Raw genomic sequence first — 19,125 nt, 5'->3', positions numbered from 1 at the left:
GATGGTCGGATATGCGGTTGCTAGGCGCCCTGATCACACACTTCTCCTGTCACAAGATTGTTACAGGGCCATCAAATTATTACACTTTTCAGATGATAAGTAGAAAAATCAGTAATAATTCAAACAATGACTGGATTATTCTTAACTTCTCCCAACTTTTTCTAAATACAGCACAGACACATCAATAGAGATGTAATTCTTAAATCAACATGACTACACATATTTTAGTTCAGAAGGTTTTGTGGTTACATGGAAAAGTTGCAGGTTGCAGGAAAGTTGAGATCCACTCACTCCTGCCAAACACAAACACCAGTATGTTCACACACGTTCTCACACAGACAAACCACACAACATCCAGACACAAGCCACATACTCACACACATGCATTCGCACACACACACACACACACACTGCACGCTGCATTGTATTAAAGGCGTGATGATTCTGTCATGATTACAATAGACATAAGTATTAGCTGACTACACATATTCTAGTTCTGAATGTCTTTTGGTTAAATGTGTCAGGAAAGTTGAGATCCAGATTCGACAAAGCTCTCTCTCGGTTGGTGCACGGGCTGCCCCACCAGCCCCCTGGCAACACGATCCCTCCATCCCCAGCTCCTCTCTTGTCTTCCTGCTCATCCTGCACTTGTTTGAGACTCCCTAAGTCTCACCTCAATGCTTCTGTGCAAAACAAGTTTGTTATGAATGCAGCTGTGCTCTCTCTCATACCCTGGCTTTCAGCGCAGATGTGTTAATGAATAAATCTTAACAACACATAGACACAAACACCCAGTGACACGCACGCACACGCGCACACACACAAACACACAGTCAGAAAAAGTTGAGATTCATACACTCCTGCTAAACACAAAATACAAGTAGTGGACATTAGACATAATCCTTGGATGATTTTTAAATACATCAAAGCTCTGCACTACTGCATTGTATTAAACGTGATGATTCTGTCATGATTACAATAGACATAAGTATTAGCTGTGCTGTGATTACAGTAAAAGAATGTGTAATGTGTAATGTAACTATGACTGAAATGGATGTATTGAAGTTTAGAAACTTAATGAAGGAAATGTTAGATCAGTAGAGAAGCTGTGGTGAGTTGGGGTCAAGGGGAAAGTGTTGCAAGACTATTCGGTTGACAAGAGGATAAAAGGAAGTGTCACATCTTGGGCACTGCAAAAGGACGGATAGATCATTACGAAATCCAAACCATCATCAAAAGACCGTTAGCCACCGCCTGAAGTCAGAAATGATATAAAGCAGAAGCATGGACTAAAGAGTGTTCTTCCACTCGCTCCAGCCTGGAAGCAACACCTGAGATGGAGTACATGAGCCGCCTGAACATCGCAGAGAGGATTACTACATCTCTTCAGCAGCAACAGACCGAGGAAATAAAAGCACAATAGATTAACCTTTTTTTTCTTTTTCTTTTTTACCAACAAGCTGTGGATTACAAATTGGATATTGGAGTACGTGTGTTCACTGTGCTTTGCAGGAAGTTTCGACTTAATGAGACCTCGGACATTGCTGGGATTTACCTCAAGGTCTTGAGCTTTCAGCAGGAAGTGAAAGGCAAGCCACGGAGCGACCCACCCCTCTCCATCTTACCTACAGCCAAGTAATTTAACCGGCCTCAGCTCTTTTAGATTGATTCATTATTGACCTTGTTTAGATTTTAGAAATTATTTTTGATGATGATTGATAGTACATGAAATAAGTATTGAGTTGTACGCTTTGCCCTTCCTAAAGTCTATGCAATAAAACCAACATAATACATTTTAAGTTAAAGTTGTGGATATTGATTGTATGTCTCTTTGATGGAAGTAAAACATTAGGTGTTAATTGTGCAAAATATTATTAATCCTATTTAAATTCCTACTTTTTAAAGCAACCCCATATAGCTTTAGGGATCTAACCCTTTATAAGCGAGAGCTGGTCCAGTGCCTCCTGCATAGGGACAAACTCGGGCAAACTTGAACACATGCTGATTTAATACACATGATTACATTTCTTCTCTTCCTAGCATTCAGTTCCCTGAGTTTTGATATACCTTGATCTGATGTGAATGTTCATTTAAGTATATATATATATAAAATTAATTAGGCCTGTTCGAGCTCCCTCTCTAAATCACCCACATTCATATTATGAACAAAGTGCAATAAATGTTAGTTGTCTGTATTAACAGTTGAATAACTACAGCCTGCAAAATATACAACACAAACACTTGTTGAAAGTCGCATGTGAGGATTCAGAAGTGAAGCCTGACAATACAAATATGTAACAGATCAGTAAACTACTGTCGAGTATTTTTTTCCTTTTGCGTTTAACTTTTAAGGTATACCATGTCTTAATGTAGTCTGAGAGGGAGAGGGTTTTATGTGCTGTGGTGTCATAATTAACGACCACTTGATGACTGTGTACAGACTGATCCGGGAATCTGATAATGTTTAAATCAATCTGATCGAACAGGACGAGAGTGTTTCTGTGGGGCTGATGGAGAACTGCTCCACCTGGCCCCAGCTCTCCGGTTTTGGCCCCTGCTGCTGCTGCCTCGTCCTGTCTAGCCGAGGTACTGTTCATCTCGCCAGATACACACACCCCTTCCAAAGACCCGACCAATCAGACCTCCGTTTTAAAGTAACATAAATTCCCAACCCCCATTGACCCTCTGTACTTGGTGTCGATGGTTTACCTTCTGCCTACGTCGGATAACTATTATTGAGGACTATCTTCAACATCGGATATGGACAATTACCGATAACGGTCATACCAGTGTGATAACCTTCCGATTATACTCGTCCGGAGTGGAGTTTTACAGCGGCAAGAAATCTTTTGTAACGGTTTTGAAAGCTTTGGCGGTGTGAAGAGATGCGTTAAAAAGTGCGGAAATACGGTAAGCTCGGCTTCCAGTTAGTGGATAGTCCACGTTTTCACTTGCAACGTTTAACTGTATGAACTTTTGTTTGAATGTGTCGAACGGTTAAACGCGCCAGGGCAGCGTGCTGGTTAATGTACTCATGTCTCTGTGTGACGCACTTTATGTTTTCATTTTCAACCTTATAGGGTTCGCTGAGCGTGTTGAAGCCAGGTGTCCCCTGATGTCCAGGTGTTGACACCGGTCTCGTTAGCTTAACCTCATTAACGTATTTGTGATACGCAACGCTTTCGATTCTAATGAAGCGAAAGTTACGTTACTTTTACGTGAGGTATTTTAGTCGCTTGTCTCGTCGTACTGGTGAACAAATCACTGAGACAAGAGCCGGAAGTTAACCCGACATGAAAATAGCGGGTGTGTGACTGAAGAAGATAAGTAACGTTAGGCTCGTTCGAGATGAACCTCGGCTGGATGATGGACGAAAGAGTTTGAACCCGAACTCCTAACCGATCCCCCAGTCAGAACCAGAAGTCACAGAAACGCTCCGATGATTTCCGATTGATTTTAAATGTTGTCAGCTATGTTCAGTGTCACATTCAACGGTCTACGGTTGTTAATTGTGTCACCACAGCCTATTCACACAGCCGGGCGTTTACCATCATGCCGTGGGTCTTGCAGTTGGTGGAGAGCAACTTTTTAAAAATGTAATTATTTAGTTAATGTCATACATACAAATGCTGTCTTTAAAGGAAAGGGATCACATAAAGAAGAGACCACGAGAATAACAAAAATGGGGGTGGGTGTTAAATGAAAATCAAAAGGGCTTGACTAGAAATAACTTTTAGGAGCATGTTCAAAGAAGCATTTATTAAAACAGTAATTGGCTAGATAGATCACTGTCATCTTTTCAGCAATTTTGCTAGACTACGTTTTTCAGTGAGGAGAAAAACTCTTTAAATTGTTTAGATGTCATCTATTGTGTTAAAAACCATACAATGTCTTCACTGACTACAGAGGAGACGATATGGTGAAGGAAGAGCAACTGCAGTGCCTGGCTCAAAAACACTTCACCCACCTAGATCCCATGAGATTACCATTGCCCACATGAGCATGATGTCGGAGTAAGTCAGGATTAAGTCAAACACAAATTAAACCGACATGCAGTGTGCGTCAGTCTCCCCTTATCGGTTCGACTGGTTGTTCAAATTAGCCTTATTATGAGGACAGCTACTTGCCCAGTGAGCACAAACTGGGAATTCAGTGTGGTTTTTTTTTGTTTTTTTCTCTCCTTCTTTTTAGGTGAAATGAGGACAACTTCCAGTTTTAATGGCTCAGGCCTCATCTCACTGTCTTTTTTCAACTGTCTAAAATGTCATTGCAACATCAATGTGTTACAAAACAGGAGAGCTGTTCAGCATATATGTGTATATGTGTGTATTCAGCTATAGCCTCAGCTATAGCTGAGGAGTGTCAGCTATAGCTGAGGAGTACACGCCATACAACTAGGGGTGTAACGATATGCAAAAATCATGGTTTGATATGTACCTCGGTTTATGAGGTCATGGTTCGGTTCATTTTCGGGACAGTATGGGAACAAAATGCAAAACATAAATTTGCTTGTTTATTCAGAACTTTTGTACTCCACCAATTTATTGTCCCCCTTGATAACCTGCCATCACTCTCCATCCGCTAGCAGCAGATAGTGTATTACAAATCACAGGCAGCCGTGATCAGCTCCGGCACACTGTGGAGTCAAGCTGGGCATGATTGCTTTGTGTTCTGCACAGAGCAGATCGCATCGACAGGAAGTCAGAGACTTAGAGCATCCGATCAATTTTCAAATTAAAACACACTGTGCAGACTCCCAATCATATAAAAATGAAAAATTACCAGATCAACAAAGTCGGGCAGGCAAAAGGCTCCGCTTCTGAAACGTTCCTGCTGGGGTTCTCATTATACATTCATGGTATGACCCAATGTGGAGGTTGGGACAAAACCCATAGCAGACGCACATGTTAATTTTCAGTATGTTCATGTTCATGTTTTTTCAGAGATCATTAGTAGTATTTTTTCTGTTGATATTATTAGTAAGTTTACTATTTATAGTCTAAAACCAAATGTCACTTTTTGTGAGTGTTTTTAGTGTGCCTGTTCAGAACATGGTAGCTTATGTTATGTTTGTAATCATTTTTGTGCTGGTATACAGAATTCAGACTTTAATCTCAGAATTCTATCTTTTAAAGTCAGAATTCTGAGAATAAAGTCAGAAAAAAAAATGAATAAATGAAATTCACATGTGGCCCTAATCCTCTTCCATGGGGATGTGATGGGCAGTCAGAGTTAAGGCAGGAACACACCAGCCCAACCGTTGGATGTCTGAAGCGTTTTGGGAGACTCGGTCAAGATCTGATTCGCGGTTTCACTTCCCTCTCGTTCGTTCGCACAGACCAGTCGCTGTGGTGTTCACTGTTAAGTTATCAGAGTAGTGAGGAGGACTGAGAGCCAGCCAGTTGTATGCTGAGTCTAGGACACTGTTGTAGAATTTTAGCCAATGAGAAACAGGAAAGCATAGCAACTGTTTCCATGGAAAAAAAACCCCAAAACATTTCATTTCGTTCGTAGTTCATTGTTCTCGTTTGTTCACTGATTCCTCTCCTGTCGTTCTCGTTCAGTCAGTCACTCATTCTTGGCTAGCCGGCTTTAGCTGTTAGCTCCTAACTGTTGAATTGTCTAAATGTACACATAATTATGAAGTTGCAGGCCATGAACTACAGTGTTGACCATTAGCGTGATTGGTTGAGAACAAAGAGCTGTGAACTGTGGGTTATGTGATTCACCATTCATTCTCGTTCCTTCACTGATTCCTCTCCTGTCGTTCTCGTTCAGTCAGTCACTCGTTCTTGGCTAGCCCGCTGGGTTTAGCTGTTAACTGTTGTGTTGTCCAAAAGTACACATAATCATGAAGTTGCAGCTATGTATTTGCCTTGAACTACAGTGTTATGTTCACCATTAGCGCGCTTGTTTGAGAAGGAACGAGGAGCTGAGAACTGTGCGTTGCGTGATTCACGGCTGAACGACGTTATCTATCACCTCTAGTCTGAGGAGGTTTGCTGGCGGCCGTATCAGCCATTGGATTCTCTGATTGGCGGTGTGCTAGCGAATCAGTGTGGTGTGTGGAATACTATGTGCGCTCTGTTTTTCTGTGCACTCATTCCGTCATTCACTGTTTTCATGTTTTGGAGTACTGGCACGAGACTAGCTGTTATGTCTGTTCAGGATGAATTAATCTGTGTTCGTTTGGTAATGCCTCGCTGCATGTTTAGTATGCAGCTGTTTTTGTGTGAAATAGTTAAGATTCGTTTTGATCGAAAGTAAAGAGAGTTGCGTGCATAGACCTCTCATCCAGCGTCGTTTTTATACGCTAGCACCACCTGCTTATTGCATCTCGCAGAAGTGCAGAATGTACACGCTACTGTGGATCTGGCAACATGTCGAAGCAGTGTGTTCAATGCAAATTTTCTGCCAAACAGGTCAGACAAGAGGCAACAGAGTGGTTGGATAAAGGCAGTTGGCTGTTGGTTTGAGTCTGGCGACTTTAGTGCCAGGGGAGGGTCTTCAAGCTCTGGTTTCTTGCTAGCGTTAGCCATGACATAAACGGGCTGCATGTGTAGCTGCAGGCGGTACATGCAACTTCCGTTCTAGGAACTCACTCGTGCACAGCCCTGTACCGAATCTGAACATCCTGTACCAAAACAGTTCAATACAAATACACATATCGTTACACCCACTTGGTGTCGGTATCAAGTGCTTTTGTAGGCCAACCCGGAAGTTATCATCACCCTGGACCCTTGAAAACTTTGTAGATTTACGTTTTGGATAATTTTGTGATTTTAAAAGTTTAAATTAAATTTCCAGAAGTAAAAAGTTATTATTAGGCCATATACAGAATACAGTGAGATTGCATGACTAAAACGTCACCACCGCTAAGTGTCCTACTTCACATTTACTGTTATGTTTTCTATAAATTCTACAAGTTGTAAAGCGAGAATTAGAACAGTTTACAACTAAGGTACATCTTTAAAGATAGACAGATGGGTAGATGAATCTCTGTGTCCAGCGTGATTGCAGGTCAGGGTGTGCTTCAGTTGGCCAGAACAGCATATTGTGAAACAGCATCTCAACAGTGAAGAGAATCATGATAAAGTATGTGACTCTATTACACATTTTCCACTACAGGAAATTGAAAATACATACGGTTTTAACATATGTGAGTGCTGTTTTACCCCCCAGTTCAGTGGATTCTCAGGACCCACACTGATTTTATTGCACCTGTTTTTTGACAGTAAAGCCTAATCATTGAATTCTTGGATCTTAGCTCATCTGGCCCCAGTGAGTTATTCTTTTCCACACAACTAAAAAAGCTTTGGACTTATTTTAATTACGAAAACAACTGAAGATAAATATAAAAAGTCTCCGGAAGCACTAAGATCCTATGACGGGGTGGGAGCTAATGCTTTTACCTTAAGCTAATGCTTTTAGCTTTTAGCTAATGCTTTTAGCATTTACATTTACAGCATTAATAAGATACTTTTGTCCAGAACGACTTACTGTAATTCATACATTTTATATTCTGGATGAACTCATCCTTTAACCCCTGAACCCTCACAGACTTAGCGATAGAAAAGAATATAGATATAGCTTGATATATGCATATAAATGCCATTTAATGCAACAAAAATAATGTTGACGATCAAGGTAATAAAGTGTTTACATATAAACCCTCTGTATTTATTTTCCCATTTCCTTTTCCAGTGCATGAATATTTTTTCTTATTATCATTTTCTTTTTCTCTTCACAAATTTTAATTAACCCTTTGTTCTGAGTCTGACAAATCGTTCATCTGTTTTTAGCTGGCAAAGAAAAGGGGTCAGAACTTTGGGTACAGACAAAATGAAAAGAAGTTGAAATATATTCCATAGCACTTGTTCTTACATAGTGTAGACAAAGTAACAAAGTCTCAGTCAGTGCTTTGATCCACTTATAGGCTTACTGGAAAGTACAAGGAGAGTACAATAAACCTAGTCTGGAAAGCAACTGAGGTCTGAAACTTCTGAACAATCTTAAAAGAGGTCCTAAGACTGCCTCATACGTGTCACGGATCCTCCTCATCACCATGTGTACAGTCCACTCTTCATGCAAGGCGCACAAACTTAACACTGTTTGTGCTAATATTATATCCTGCCCAGCTACCTGTTGTACTCAAGCTCCCTGTAACAGCACCAGGCTTTGAAGGCAACTTTCATAATGGCCAAATATGTAACCATATAATTCACTGGAAAGCACTAGAGACAAATGATGCATGTAAAGCTCCCTCTGTTTAAAAAAAAAAGAAGAAGAAAAGTACAGCATATTGAATAAGAAACTAGCCAACCAATGATTTTTCTTTTTGTTCCCTAGATATGACGAGTACTCAACTGAAGCCTTCACTTGAAAGATTGCTCCATGTGCAATGCGATCTGGATGTCCATACAGTCAAGGAGGGGCCTATCCTGTGTTCCAACACCAGAGTAACGTTTGTTTGCTTACATCGCCTCAGAACAACAATGTTTCACCTGTACAAGTGGTTTACCCAGCAAATGGAGCACAATACAACATGGGAGCCACTCCATATCTTGGGGAATTCAGCGTGGCTCATAGTCTAACTCAGTGGCAGCAAGGCAATGCACAATCACAACAAAATTTCCAGGGACTCCAAAAACTGGACTCTGTATGTGCTAATGAGAACTGTGTGAGACAATCTGCACATAACAGTGGACAACAAAGACGTTGGAACATGCAAAAAGAGTCAAATTTGAACAATTACACAGGACTGAAGCATAGACAAAATCTAAATTTTGCCTTCTCAGTTGATGCCACTTCTGCAGCACTTTGGGAAAATGGCCTTGGAATTGCAGCACAGACATGTCATTCATTGACTCAGTGTTCTTCTCTGCCCGGGAGCAAAAAGCAGAGAACTTGCCCACTGTTGTCTTCATTACTAACAGTAAAACCTCCGGATTACAAAGAGTTTGTGACCACTCCTCCTTCTTTGTCAGGCAAAACTAATGCCAAGATTGAACTGAATACTAGCACTCATTTTTCAGGTGACTTGGATTGTCCAGGAGGAACTAATTCCTCCCCCGGCCAGCAGCAGGCCTCCTCCCCTTCTCCCAGCAGTCAGTTATACCCAGAGAACGTCTTGCCATTTGGAGAAATGTTGCCACCTACAGATGATGACATACAGGCATTTATTTTAAGAAGTGTTGTAGATTTTACAACTCAGACTAACCGAAATAACGGACATGCACATTCTTACGCCACATGCCTGTCTGGCTGCATGCCAAAGACCAACAGTAAAATCCATCACTCAAAAACCACTGTCTGTGACAAAGATGATATGGATATGCAAATTCTCAACTGCGCTGCAAGTGTAATGCCTTCTTTAGATGCTTGTCCAGCTGCACTGGGGCACTGGTCAAAGGGCAGCAGAGCAAATACTGAGTTTATTCCAAGGTCTAAAGAGAGGAGGGATTGTGCTACATCTGCATCAAAGAAACATTCAACAGGTACACCAGCCTCTGCTATAGGAAACTCTATACATGCCCCCAAAAATGAATCTGTTGAGAGTGCACCCATAGACTTTGCAATGGCAAACTTGTTTCATCAGGAGACTGTGAAGATAAAACATTTGCCTTTTGTAATAATGCAAGTTTCCATGTACTATATGGGTAGACAAATACTTAGAGAATGGTGTTATCACTCTGCCTTCAATTATTGAAGGCAGAGTGATATTAATCAGTTGCGCTGAAGGAGCTAGTTGGTAGTCTGAAGTATGTAGAGAACATAGCAAAGATGGATAACTGTTCTAAAATCACACTACAAGAATATTGGAACAGGAATATTGATAACACTCATCTCTTTGCATCCACAGAATATCCACAAATTATTGGGAAAGTTGCTGCCTCTTGCACAAAGAATGAAGATGAGAGTCCAGTAGTAATCATCGCAGTGCCTTCATTGACCTTGGATGAACTCACTGAGAAGCACCCCAGTTCATCACTCCACTGCAGCTCATCGCAGGAACAACATAAGTCTCTTGGGGATAATATTAACAAGAATTTGGATGACACAGAACAGATGCCTGGTGTTTCTTGGGCTCTCAAGCACCTGAAATACAGGGATAAAGGAGCTACAGGCCTGAAACCAGTTGATGCAGTTTGGTTGGACAATGTGCAAGGTGTGACTGATGTCTTGGAAGATCTTAAAACTAAGTCAAGTTCAGTGCCATCTGAAAACAGAATATCTGAACCCACATCATTTACTGAAAATCAAGAGAAAAAAAATCACATTGCACATTGCAAGCCAAATTCACCAAATGTTATTCAGATTCACAATGTTATATCAATTACTACTAATCAAATTGATCAGCTGTGCAACCAAACAAGCTATGAAGTTGTGAGGGAGGATCTGTGTTCTGTGTATCCACAAACTGATGTAAGAAAAGCACTTTCTGAAAAGAACGTGAAAGAGAAGTCCTCTCTATCTGAAAGAGAGAGTACGGAAGGAAGCTATGTGCGATTTCTCAAAGATCCCCAATATGAAGACATTTCGGATAATGAAGACCTGCCTCAGCTAGATACAAAGCTCCCGGTCCCAGAGCTTGGGGATTTTAGTGTCTCAATACGTTTTGAAGACCTGCAGTATGAAGATATAAGTGAAGATGAAAATTCACAGACTGGTAATATGACTCCGGAGAGGCCTTTGCTTACTCAAGCGCCTGAATCAGAGAAACATGTACATGTGCCATGTCAAGTTTTGGAAGATGAAGATGAGACTGATGATGAGATGAGTGATGACTGGATTGTCATCCCTATAGAGGTATCTGGCCTTAGGTTTGAACCAGAAGACGAATACTGCAAAAGCCAAGAAAAAGTGGTGCCAGTTGATGGTGCAAGCGGAGACAAAACACAGCTTGACACGGGTCCAACACACTGTGACTCTAATCGGCCAGCTCCACCTTTATCATCCCAGATCGAGGTGTTTGACACACGTGAGAGCTTTCTAAAAGCTCAAGGTGTACAATTTCCCAGTATATGTGAGGTGGCATTAGGCTGCCACTCAACAGAATATGATGTGGATGCTTTGGATGAACCACAGAACAAGAGAGATTCGAGCTCTGACGCTGAAGAAAGCTCTCAAACTGATGACAGTTACGATTACTCATCTGGATCAGAACTCAACTTTATGACACCTTCCAGGAAGTCATGGAACAAGGGATTAGCGGCAGATGAAAATAAGGTTGACGATGATAAAGTAGAGCAAAGGCTTGAACGAATGATTCCAGCCGAAGCTGCCTCCAAGCCTGTTCAGCAAAATACTAATGAACAAAAGACTTCAAAAATCACAACAATAATCATTGATTCTGACACAGGGGATGAAAGTGATCAAAACTACAGGAAAAAGGCAGAAAGCAAAGGATGGTTCTCAGATTCAGACGGCGATGAACATTCCCATTATAGTCAACAAAAGAGACATTCACCTGGAACTGTGGGCAGCGGGTCTGGAACTGTTAAAAAGAAGTTTAGGAAAAAACGACTGCACTGTACAGAAAAGAATGGACAGCTGATTAAAACCAAAGGTGCCTCTGATCATGTCCAACATAATGTACAAAAGAATTCAACAGATGAAAGATATGATATTGTAATCCTTGACTCTGACAGTGATGGTAACCAAAACTGTAATGAGTTCAATGGGAGGAGATTGTTCTCTTCAGGGTCAGCAGAAAGTTATGATGCCCCATGTGTTCAACAACGGACACATTCAGCCGAAACAGTGGATGGCAAAACTGCCAAAGAAAAGGTCAGAGAAGCCCAACCATCTTCTGCAGGTTCATCACTGGCACAGCACAAATCTAAACTTTGCTATTCACACATTAAAAAAGCGACACAGGATGCACACTCGGATATGTCACATGGTACAGAAAAGAATAGACAGCTGGTTGAAGCTGAAAGTGACTCTGGGCATGTTCAACAGAAGACCAAACAACCAAGGATACCAGAACAAAGAGGAACTACAGAGAAAAGACTATCATCACGATCTGAAGAAAATGATGATACCTTATTTGCTATAAAAAGCAGACATTCAGCTGAAACTGTGGACAGTCTTCATCAAACTACAAACAAAAAACCTAAAACAACAAGACTGTCATCAGAAGAAGTTCAGAAGAAGCTACCCCAGTCTGTAGAGGAGGAGGAGGACTCCACTTTGATTCTTAATCCTTTGATTCCTCGCTTTGTTAATCAGCAGTCTTCTCAACCCACTGAATGCTTGAAACTGTTAAAATGTAAAATCCAGGTCCCAAAGACCCCCACAGAAACCAGCAGGAAAACTGCAGGAACTGCACTGAACTCATACAGAAATAAGAGAGTAAGATTTGAAAAACTTTCGAATGATGGAAACCATTCGACAAAGAATATGGTTCAGGCTATCGTTGAGCAATCCGAACGTTCATTCTCTAGCCAGGAGAGCTCAGCTCCTTCCAGTAGCTCATCAAATCACGATTCCTTCAGGGATGCTAGACCAGGACGTAGTCACTATGACAGGGCACCCAGACAGAGGCACAACTCTCAGAGAGTCTCCGACCCCACTGAAACTAGGTATGTTCTTATGATGTCTTTTTCAAATGTGTTTTTAATTGTCCGTAAAATGAATATAGTAGTCTAATTAAGTTATTTTGAATGCATGTGCCCAAACTTCATTCTTTGTTCATCATTCTCTGAGTGAAGGTTACAAGTGGTTAGAAAAGCCAAATGTGGTTCAGCCAGCAAAATGTGATACCTACATCATCACTTTGCTTGGCTCGACCAACGTGATTTAAAAACCTGTGTCTACTGCAGAGTCAATTGGTGTAAATGCTGAGTAAATACCTCCACTTTTGTGTGCAGTCCCATTGCACACAAAAGCCTGATCTTGGCGGGTTTAAGTGGGATGTTTGACCAGTGGAAAAAGGGATATTAGAGCCAACTGATAATTATGCATTTTGGTCAGGTTTTCTCATTTCAGGGATTTAGGTGTAATTCTCTTTTCTCCTGTTCTGACATTTTTCATTGTCGGTCCCAACAGGCGAGAAGGGGAGAGGTGCTGAACCCCTCCAGGACCCCATCTGAGAAGGAAAAGCTGCCAGAAATTCACACCCTTGGACAAATGATTGATGAACGAAAGCAGCAGTTAATGTTGGTTGTAGCTGCATTTGTGAATGGTACAATGACTGAACACATATACCTATACTGTAAATAATATTTTTTATTTTAATTATTAACTGTGGGTATGCAAGCATATGATATCAGCTGTTTGGTCGATGTCACCTTTTTAATTTTTATGTTTTGGTGTCAAATAAAAATAAATACCCCTTATTTTTACAAGCTACCTCAAAATGTCTTGGGCCAGAAAACTGTCATTCCACTATTCCATTATTATTATTATTATTATTATTATTATTATTATTCCATTATTTTAATCCTTTTTTTTTTTAATCACATTTCTTTTCCCTTTTGTAAGTTGAGTATTTCTGAACTTTGAAAACTCAGCAATAATTACACTATTTACTCCAGACAATGTTACATTTGATTTTCAGAGGTCTATGTCAAAATTCATAGTCTGAAATGGATCCATTGCTCTCCGACTTGTGTGTAAACTACTCTTTCACCTTTACAGTGAGACATTGCAATACATATTGCATTTACATTTCAACTTTCATCATCTCGTTAGAATGCAATGTTCTGCTGGTTAACTTTGGGTTGTGGCGTCCATGTGAATGGAACCTCACACACACCATCCATACAAACACCATTGTGGACCAAGTTCACCTCCTCAAGGCAACGGCACTATCCGATGGCAGCAGCCTTTCTGCCAGTACAACGCACCCTGACAACATCACACAGTTGAGGAACAGCTCAACAAAGTGCCCAACACTTGGGACGGGGCCTCAAAATTCTTAGACCTAAAGTATCCACTCCAGAGGTCTTATGACCATTCCTTGACAAGTGAGAGCTCTTTTGGCTACACAAGGTGATCCCCCACAATATTAAGTAGGTTGTTGGAATGTGATCCAAGAGGGAAAAGTTATGTTTGTAGCTACTATATTGCCACTCTCACGCCACTGTTTTGTGATAAATTGGCAGCTGGAACAGCAAAAGTGTGTGTGTGTGTGTGTGTGTGTGTGTGTGTGTGTGTGTGTGTGTGTGTGTGTGTGTGTGTGTGTGTGTGTGTGTGTGTGTGTGTGTGTGTGTGTGTGTGTGTGTGTGTGTGTGTGTGTGTGTGTGTATATATATATATATATATTTATATACATACACACACATATGTGTATATATACACAATTTCTCCCACTTGAAAAGATTAGAGAGGCCTGTAATTGTCAACATGGGTAAACCTCAACCAAAACCCTCAACCAAAACCCAGAAAATCACATTGTTTGATTTTTAAAGAATTTATTTGCAAATCATGGTGGAAAATAAGTATTTGGTCAATACCAAAAGTTCATCTCAATACTTTGTTATGTACCCTTTGTTGGCAATAACGGAGGCCAAACGTTTTCTGTAACTCGTCACAAGCTTTTCACACACTGTTGCTGGTATTTTGGCCCATTCCTCCATGCAGATCTCCTCTAGAGCAGTGATGTTTTGGGGCTTTCGTTTGGCAACACGGACTTTCAACTCCCTCCACAGATTTTCTATGGGGTTGAGATCTGGAGACTGGCTAGGCCACTCCAGGACCTTGAAATGCTTCTTACGAAGCCACTCCTTTGTTGCCCTGGCTGTGTGTTTGGGATCATTGTCATGCTGAAAGACCCAGCCACGTCTCATCTTCAATGCCCTTGCTGATGGAAGGAGATTTTCACTCAAAATCTCTCGATACATGGCCCCATTCATTCTTTCCTTTACACAGATCAGTCGTCCTGGTCCCTTTGCAGAAAAACAGCCCCAAAGCATGATGTTTCCACCCCCATGCTTCACAGTGGGTATGGTGTTCTTCGGATGCAATTCAGTATTCTTTCTCCTCCAAACACGAGAACCTGTGTTTCTACCAAAAAGTTCTATTTTGGTTTCATCTGACCATAACACATTCTCCCAGTCCTCTTCTGGATCATCCAAATGCTCTCTAGCGAACCGCAGACGGGCCTGGACGTGTACTGGCTTCAGCAGGGGGACACGTCTGGCAGTGCAGGATTTGAGTCCCTGGCGGCGCATTGTGTTACTGATAGTAGCCTTTGTTACTGTGGTCCCAGCTCTCTGTAGGTCATTCACTAGGTCCCCCCGTGTGGTTCTGGGATTTTTGCTCACCGTTCTTGTTATCATTTTGACGCCACGGGGTGAGATCTTGCATGGAGCCCCAGATCGAGGGAGATTATCAGTGGTCTTGTATGTCTTCCATTTTCTAATAATTGCTCCCACAGTTGATTTCTTTACACCAAGCGTTTTACCTATTGCAGATTCAGTCTTCCCAGCCTGGTGCAGGTCTACAATTTTGTCTCTGGTGTCCTTTGACAGCTCTTTGGTCTTGGCCATAGTGGAGTTTGGAGTGTGACTGACTGAGGTTGTGGACAGGTGTCTTTTATACCGATAATGAGTTAAAACAGGTGCCATTAATACAGGTAACGAGTGGAGCCTCGTTAGACCTCATTAGAAGAAGTTAGACCTCTTTGACAGCCAGAAATCTTGCTTCTTTGTAGCTGACCAAATACTTATTTTCCACTCTAATTTGGAAATAAATTCTTTAAAAATCAAACAATGTGATTTTCTGTTTTTTACAGGCCTCTCTAATCTTTTCAAGTAGGAGAACTTGCACAATTGGTGGTTGACTAAATACTTATTTGCCCCACTGTATGTGTATATATATATATATATATATATATATATATATATATATATATATATGTATATGTATATATATGTATATATATATATATATATATATATATATATATATATATATATATATATATATATATATGTATATATATATATATGTATATATATATATATATATATATATATATATATATGTATATATATATATATATATATATGTATATATATATATATATATATATATATATATGTATATATATGTATATATATATATATATATATATATATATGTATATATATATGTATGTATATATATATACGTATATATATATATATATATATATATATATATGTATATACGTATATATATGTATATATATATATATATATGTATATATATATATGTATATATATATATATGTATATATATATATACATATATATACATATATATATATATACATATATATATATATATATATATATATATATATATATATATATATATATATATATATATATATATATATATATATACATTTTATATCCTCTTTTGTGTTTTTCTTCACAATATAAAACAAGTTTCCATCTACTCCACTTGTCCAGGAGATTGCATCAACAGTTTTTTGTTGTTTTTTTTGCTGTGAAGCTTCAGGAATGTGTTGTGGACTACAAAACCTCACCACTGACACCTTCACTTTCCATCAGCATGGGTAGGGGATGAATAATAGGTAATAACTGAAGTTTCATTTTTGGGTTCATGTTTGTCATAACTTTAATTGCGGACATAGCGTTACACCCAGGCATACACCCAGTTGGTGCACTCTGCTCCTGGTAATTGCAGGTGTTTGTCTTGTTGCAAAGAGCGACGTTTTGTGTGATGCTTCACTTATAGTCACAGCTGTCCTTTAAGGCAGGACTGATCAAAAGTACATGCTGCTACTCAACTAAAATTTACCTACTGACTTACACTAGGGGTCGCTGCAGGATCATCACTGTGAAGTACATTTGTTAGTTGCATATAAAAAAAAATAATTAAAAAAAGTTCAGCAGCCTAATTTACAGCAACCCACACTGCTTTGTGTAGAAGAGGAAAACAAGAGGAAACAATAGAGACTCCTTACAGGGGTGTGATTCTTCTGGATAAATCCGGGAATCCGGCTTTTCCGACCTGAAAACGCGGCTGTCGTAAATAATTGTTTTGTTTTTTCGGGTCCAGCTGCGACTTTACTGAGGTTCGCCTAGTGTTAGCAGCAGGAGGACGGTTAGCTCACCTTCCAGAGCCTCACGCTGAACCGGTGGAAACTGATGTAGGTACCGTCATTAAATCACTTAGCATAAATATATTAATACAAATTTATTGCAGTTTTTTCGATATCTTCCATGTCATGTGGCCCAGTGACTCCAATACAGCAGCAGATTGTATTGTATGAATATAAACTGGACGAATGAGACACAGCTCTTTTTATTGTATTTTAGTGCTTCCTCTATTTTATATGAATATTGATAGCTTCCATGTCATGTGGCCCACTGACGTATGAAACAGATTGTATTTCTATATATATATAAAAAAAAGTAATAATATAGAAAATAAGGGTAAAAAAGTTATCTAATGCTCAAGAGACCTTTTTTCAAGAAGCAATGTCAGCTTCTACACTATTTTGTCCTTTGTCTTAGATTCTCATTCTGAAATTCTGAAAATGAATCTTTTAGTCGCCATGTAGTGTAATATATTCACCATTTAAAGGGTTATTTTTCAAAATTTTCTTCCGGGGGACCATGCCCCCCGAACCCTTCTAGTGTTGCTAGGTTACCGACTCAGAGCACCGCTGCTACAAAACAATTAAAGGGAAACACTGGGTTCTAAGAATTTTAGACACGTGGGGCGAACTATTTCTTTCTTAGCTGAATCTGACGGGACAAAATAAATGTAAAGAGACAGCGAGACTTAGTGGAGTTGTATATTTTCCTGCTTTTTTTGTCCTTTGCCAATCACACCTATAACAGTGTACTATACTGTAAATCCAGAAAACATGACAGAATGATGCAGAGGGCACGACCAGAGAATTTATGAGGATTGCCACCAAACATACACCTGGAAATGCATATGAAATGCATACTGATAAGATACTGAATGACTATATACAAACAAAATGAACATAAGCCTAATACAATCTTAAAATTGCACACTACACTATACATTTATTATTTTTTCCAGTGATCAGTGAAAAGTGATACCATGAAAATGGTTCTTCTTGTCAGTATTCCTGTCATGCTCCTATCAGAGAGGTCAAAGTTCATGGATAACCTGAGGCTGTTTGCTGTTCTCTGCTCTGTTACTACTAGTTCTCAGCATTTTCAATTTTTAGGGGGCCAAGCCCGAGGGGCCGAGGGGGTCCTAGGAACCCATTGTAATTGTAAGGATTTTTATTTTTATTTTTCTCCGGCTAAAAGTGGTGCTGCAGGCTAAACCATGCAAGGGAGGGAGGTGCAATTTGGAGGGCTGGTCCAGTCTCCTGCAAATATCTCAGACACAAAAAACTACATATATCCGCCTGCAGGGGGCGCTATAACCTAGGCCAACATGTTTTTGCCTATAACTCCCACACGTATGCTGCACATTCAAAAACCTTGTATCCCCAGATTCCCTGAATGGAGCTGAATCACTTTGCAATGGCCACGCCCACTTCCGCCTAGAGAGTTTTTTTTAGCTAAATCGCAAAAACTGGAAAACCTACTTTTTCGAACTCCTTCTTGGAATTTTGTCTGATCTGCGTGAAATTTGCCACACGTATACTCTTCAGATGGACCTGATCTTAAGTTAAGGCAAATTTTGGCAACTAGGGGGCGCTAAAATATATGGCCCCCATTCATAACTGCTTGCAGCTCTAGTTTTTTTTATTTATTTTTTTTAGATCATTCAGCTGCCTGTACTACAGCTGTACTTAATTATTCCCAGTACATATCCAGACTGTGCAGATACATTATACACGATTTATTGTGAAATGCAAATTTAACTACACATCAAGGATTTAAAGATTTCAATTGAATGCAAGGACTTTGTGCCATCTTTTTAAAACATTTTGAATATATTGTCAGTCACTGTGCCCCTGACCTACATGATCTGGTCTCAGAAATGTTTTTTGGTACAGGTGAACAGAAACACTACACGATTTATATGGTCAGTTGTTTTTCTAGTAAGAAACTATTATGGAATAAATAACTACGTTTTTTGAAAGAACTGGCTGGCATCTTTTATTGTATGGCTTTTAAAAACCAACAATTCAGAATTCTGTGGATTTCTCTTGAGTTGAAATTGGGCAGT

The 19,125-nt window shown here is 39.8% G+C and overlaps 1 protein-coding gene across 5 annotated transcripts; it reads left to right on the top strand.

The window, feature by feature from the left end:
- The first annotated feature begins 1,334 nt into the window (after positions 1–1,334).
- Positions 1,335–13,364, top strand: LOC119032569. Of its 5 annotated transcripts, none has more exons than XM_037121890.1 (4): positions 1,335–1,635; positions 8,350–9,497; positions 9,863–12,587; positions 13,054–13,364. In XM_037121890.1, exons 2-4 carry the CDS (start codon positions 8,402–8,404, stop codon positions 13,073–13,075), a joined length of 3,843 nt encoding a protein of 1,280 aa, XP_036977785.1. In that variant the 5' UTR covers positions 1,335–1,635; positions 8,350–8,401; the 3' UTR covers positions 13,076–13,364. The 5 variants fall into 5 exon arrangements, with proteins under 5 accessions (XP_036977785.1, XP_036977786.1, XP_036977782.1 ...); XM_037121891.1 differs by lacking the exon at positions 1,335–1,635 and adding an exon at positions 2,679–2,910 and having other exon boundaries at positions 8,350–8,459; XM_037121887.1 differs by lacking the exon at positions 1,335–1,635 and adding an exon at positions 2,679–2,910.
- The last annotated feature ends 5,761 nt before the right edge of the window (positions 13,365–19,125 follow it).

Source organism: Acanthopagrus latus, chromosome 14 (assembly GCF_904848185.1).
Source record: "Acanthopagrus latus isolate v.2019 chromosome 14, fAcaLat1.1, whole genome shotgun sequence".
Taxonomy (NCBI): Eukaryota; Metazoa; Chordata; class Actinopteri; order Spariformes; family Sparidae; genus Acanthopagrus; species Acanthopagrus latus.
The sequence above is the reverse complement of the archived record's forward strand: the minus strand, read 5'-3'. Positions and strand labels throughout refer to the sequence as shown.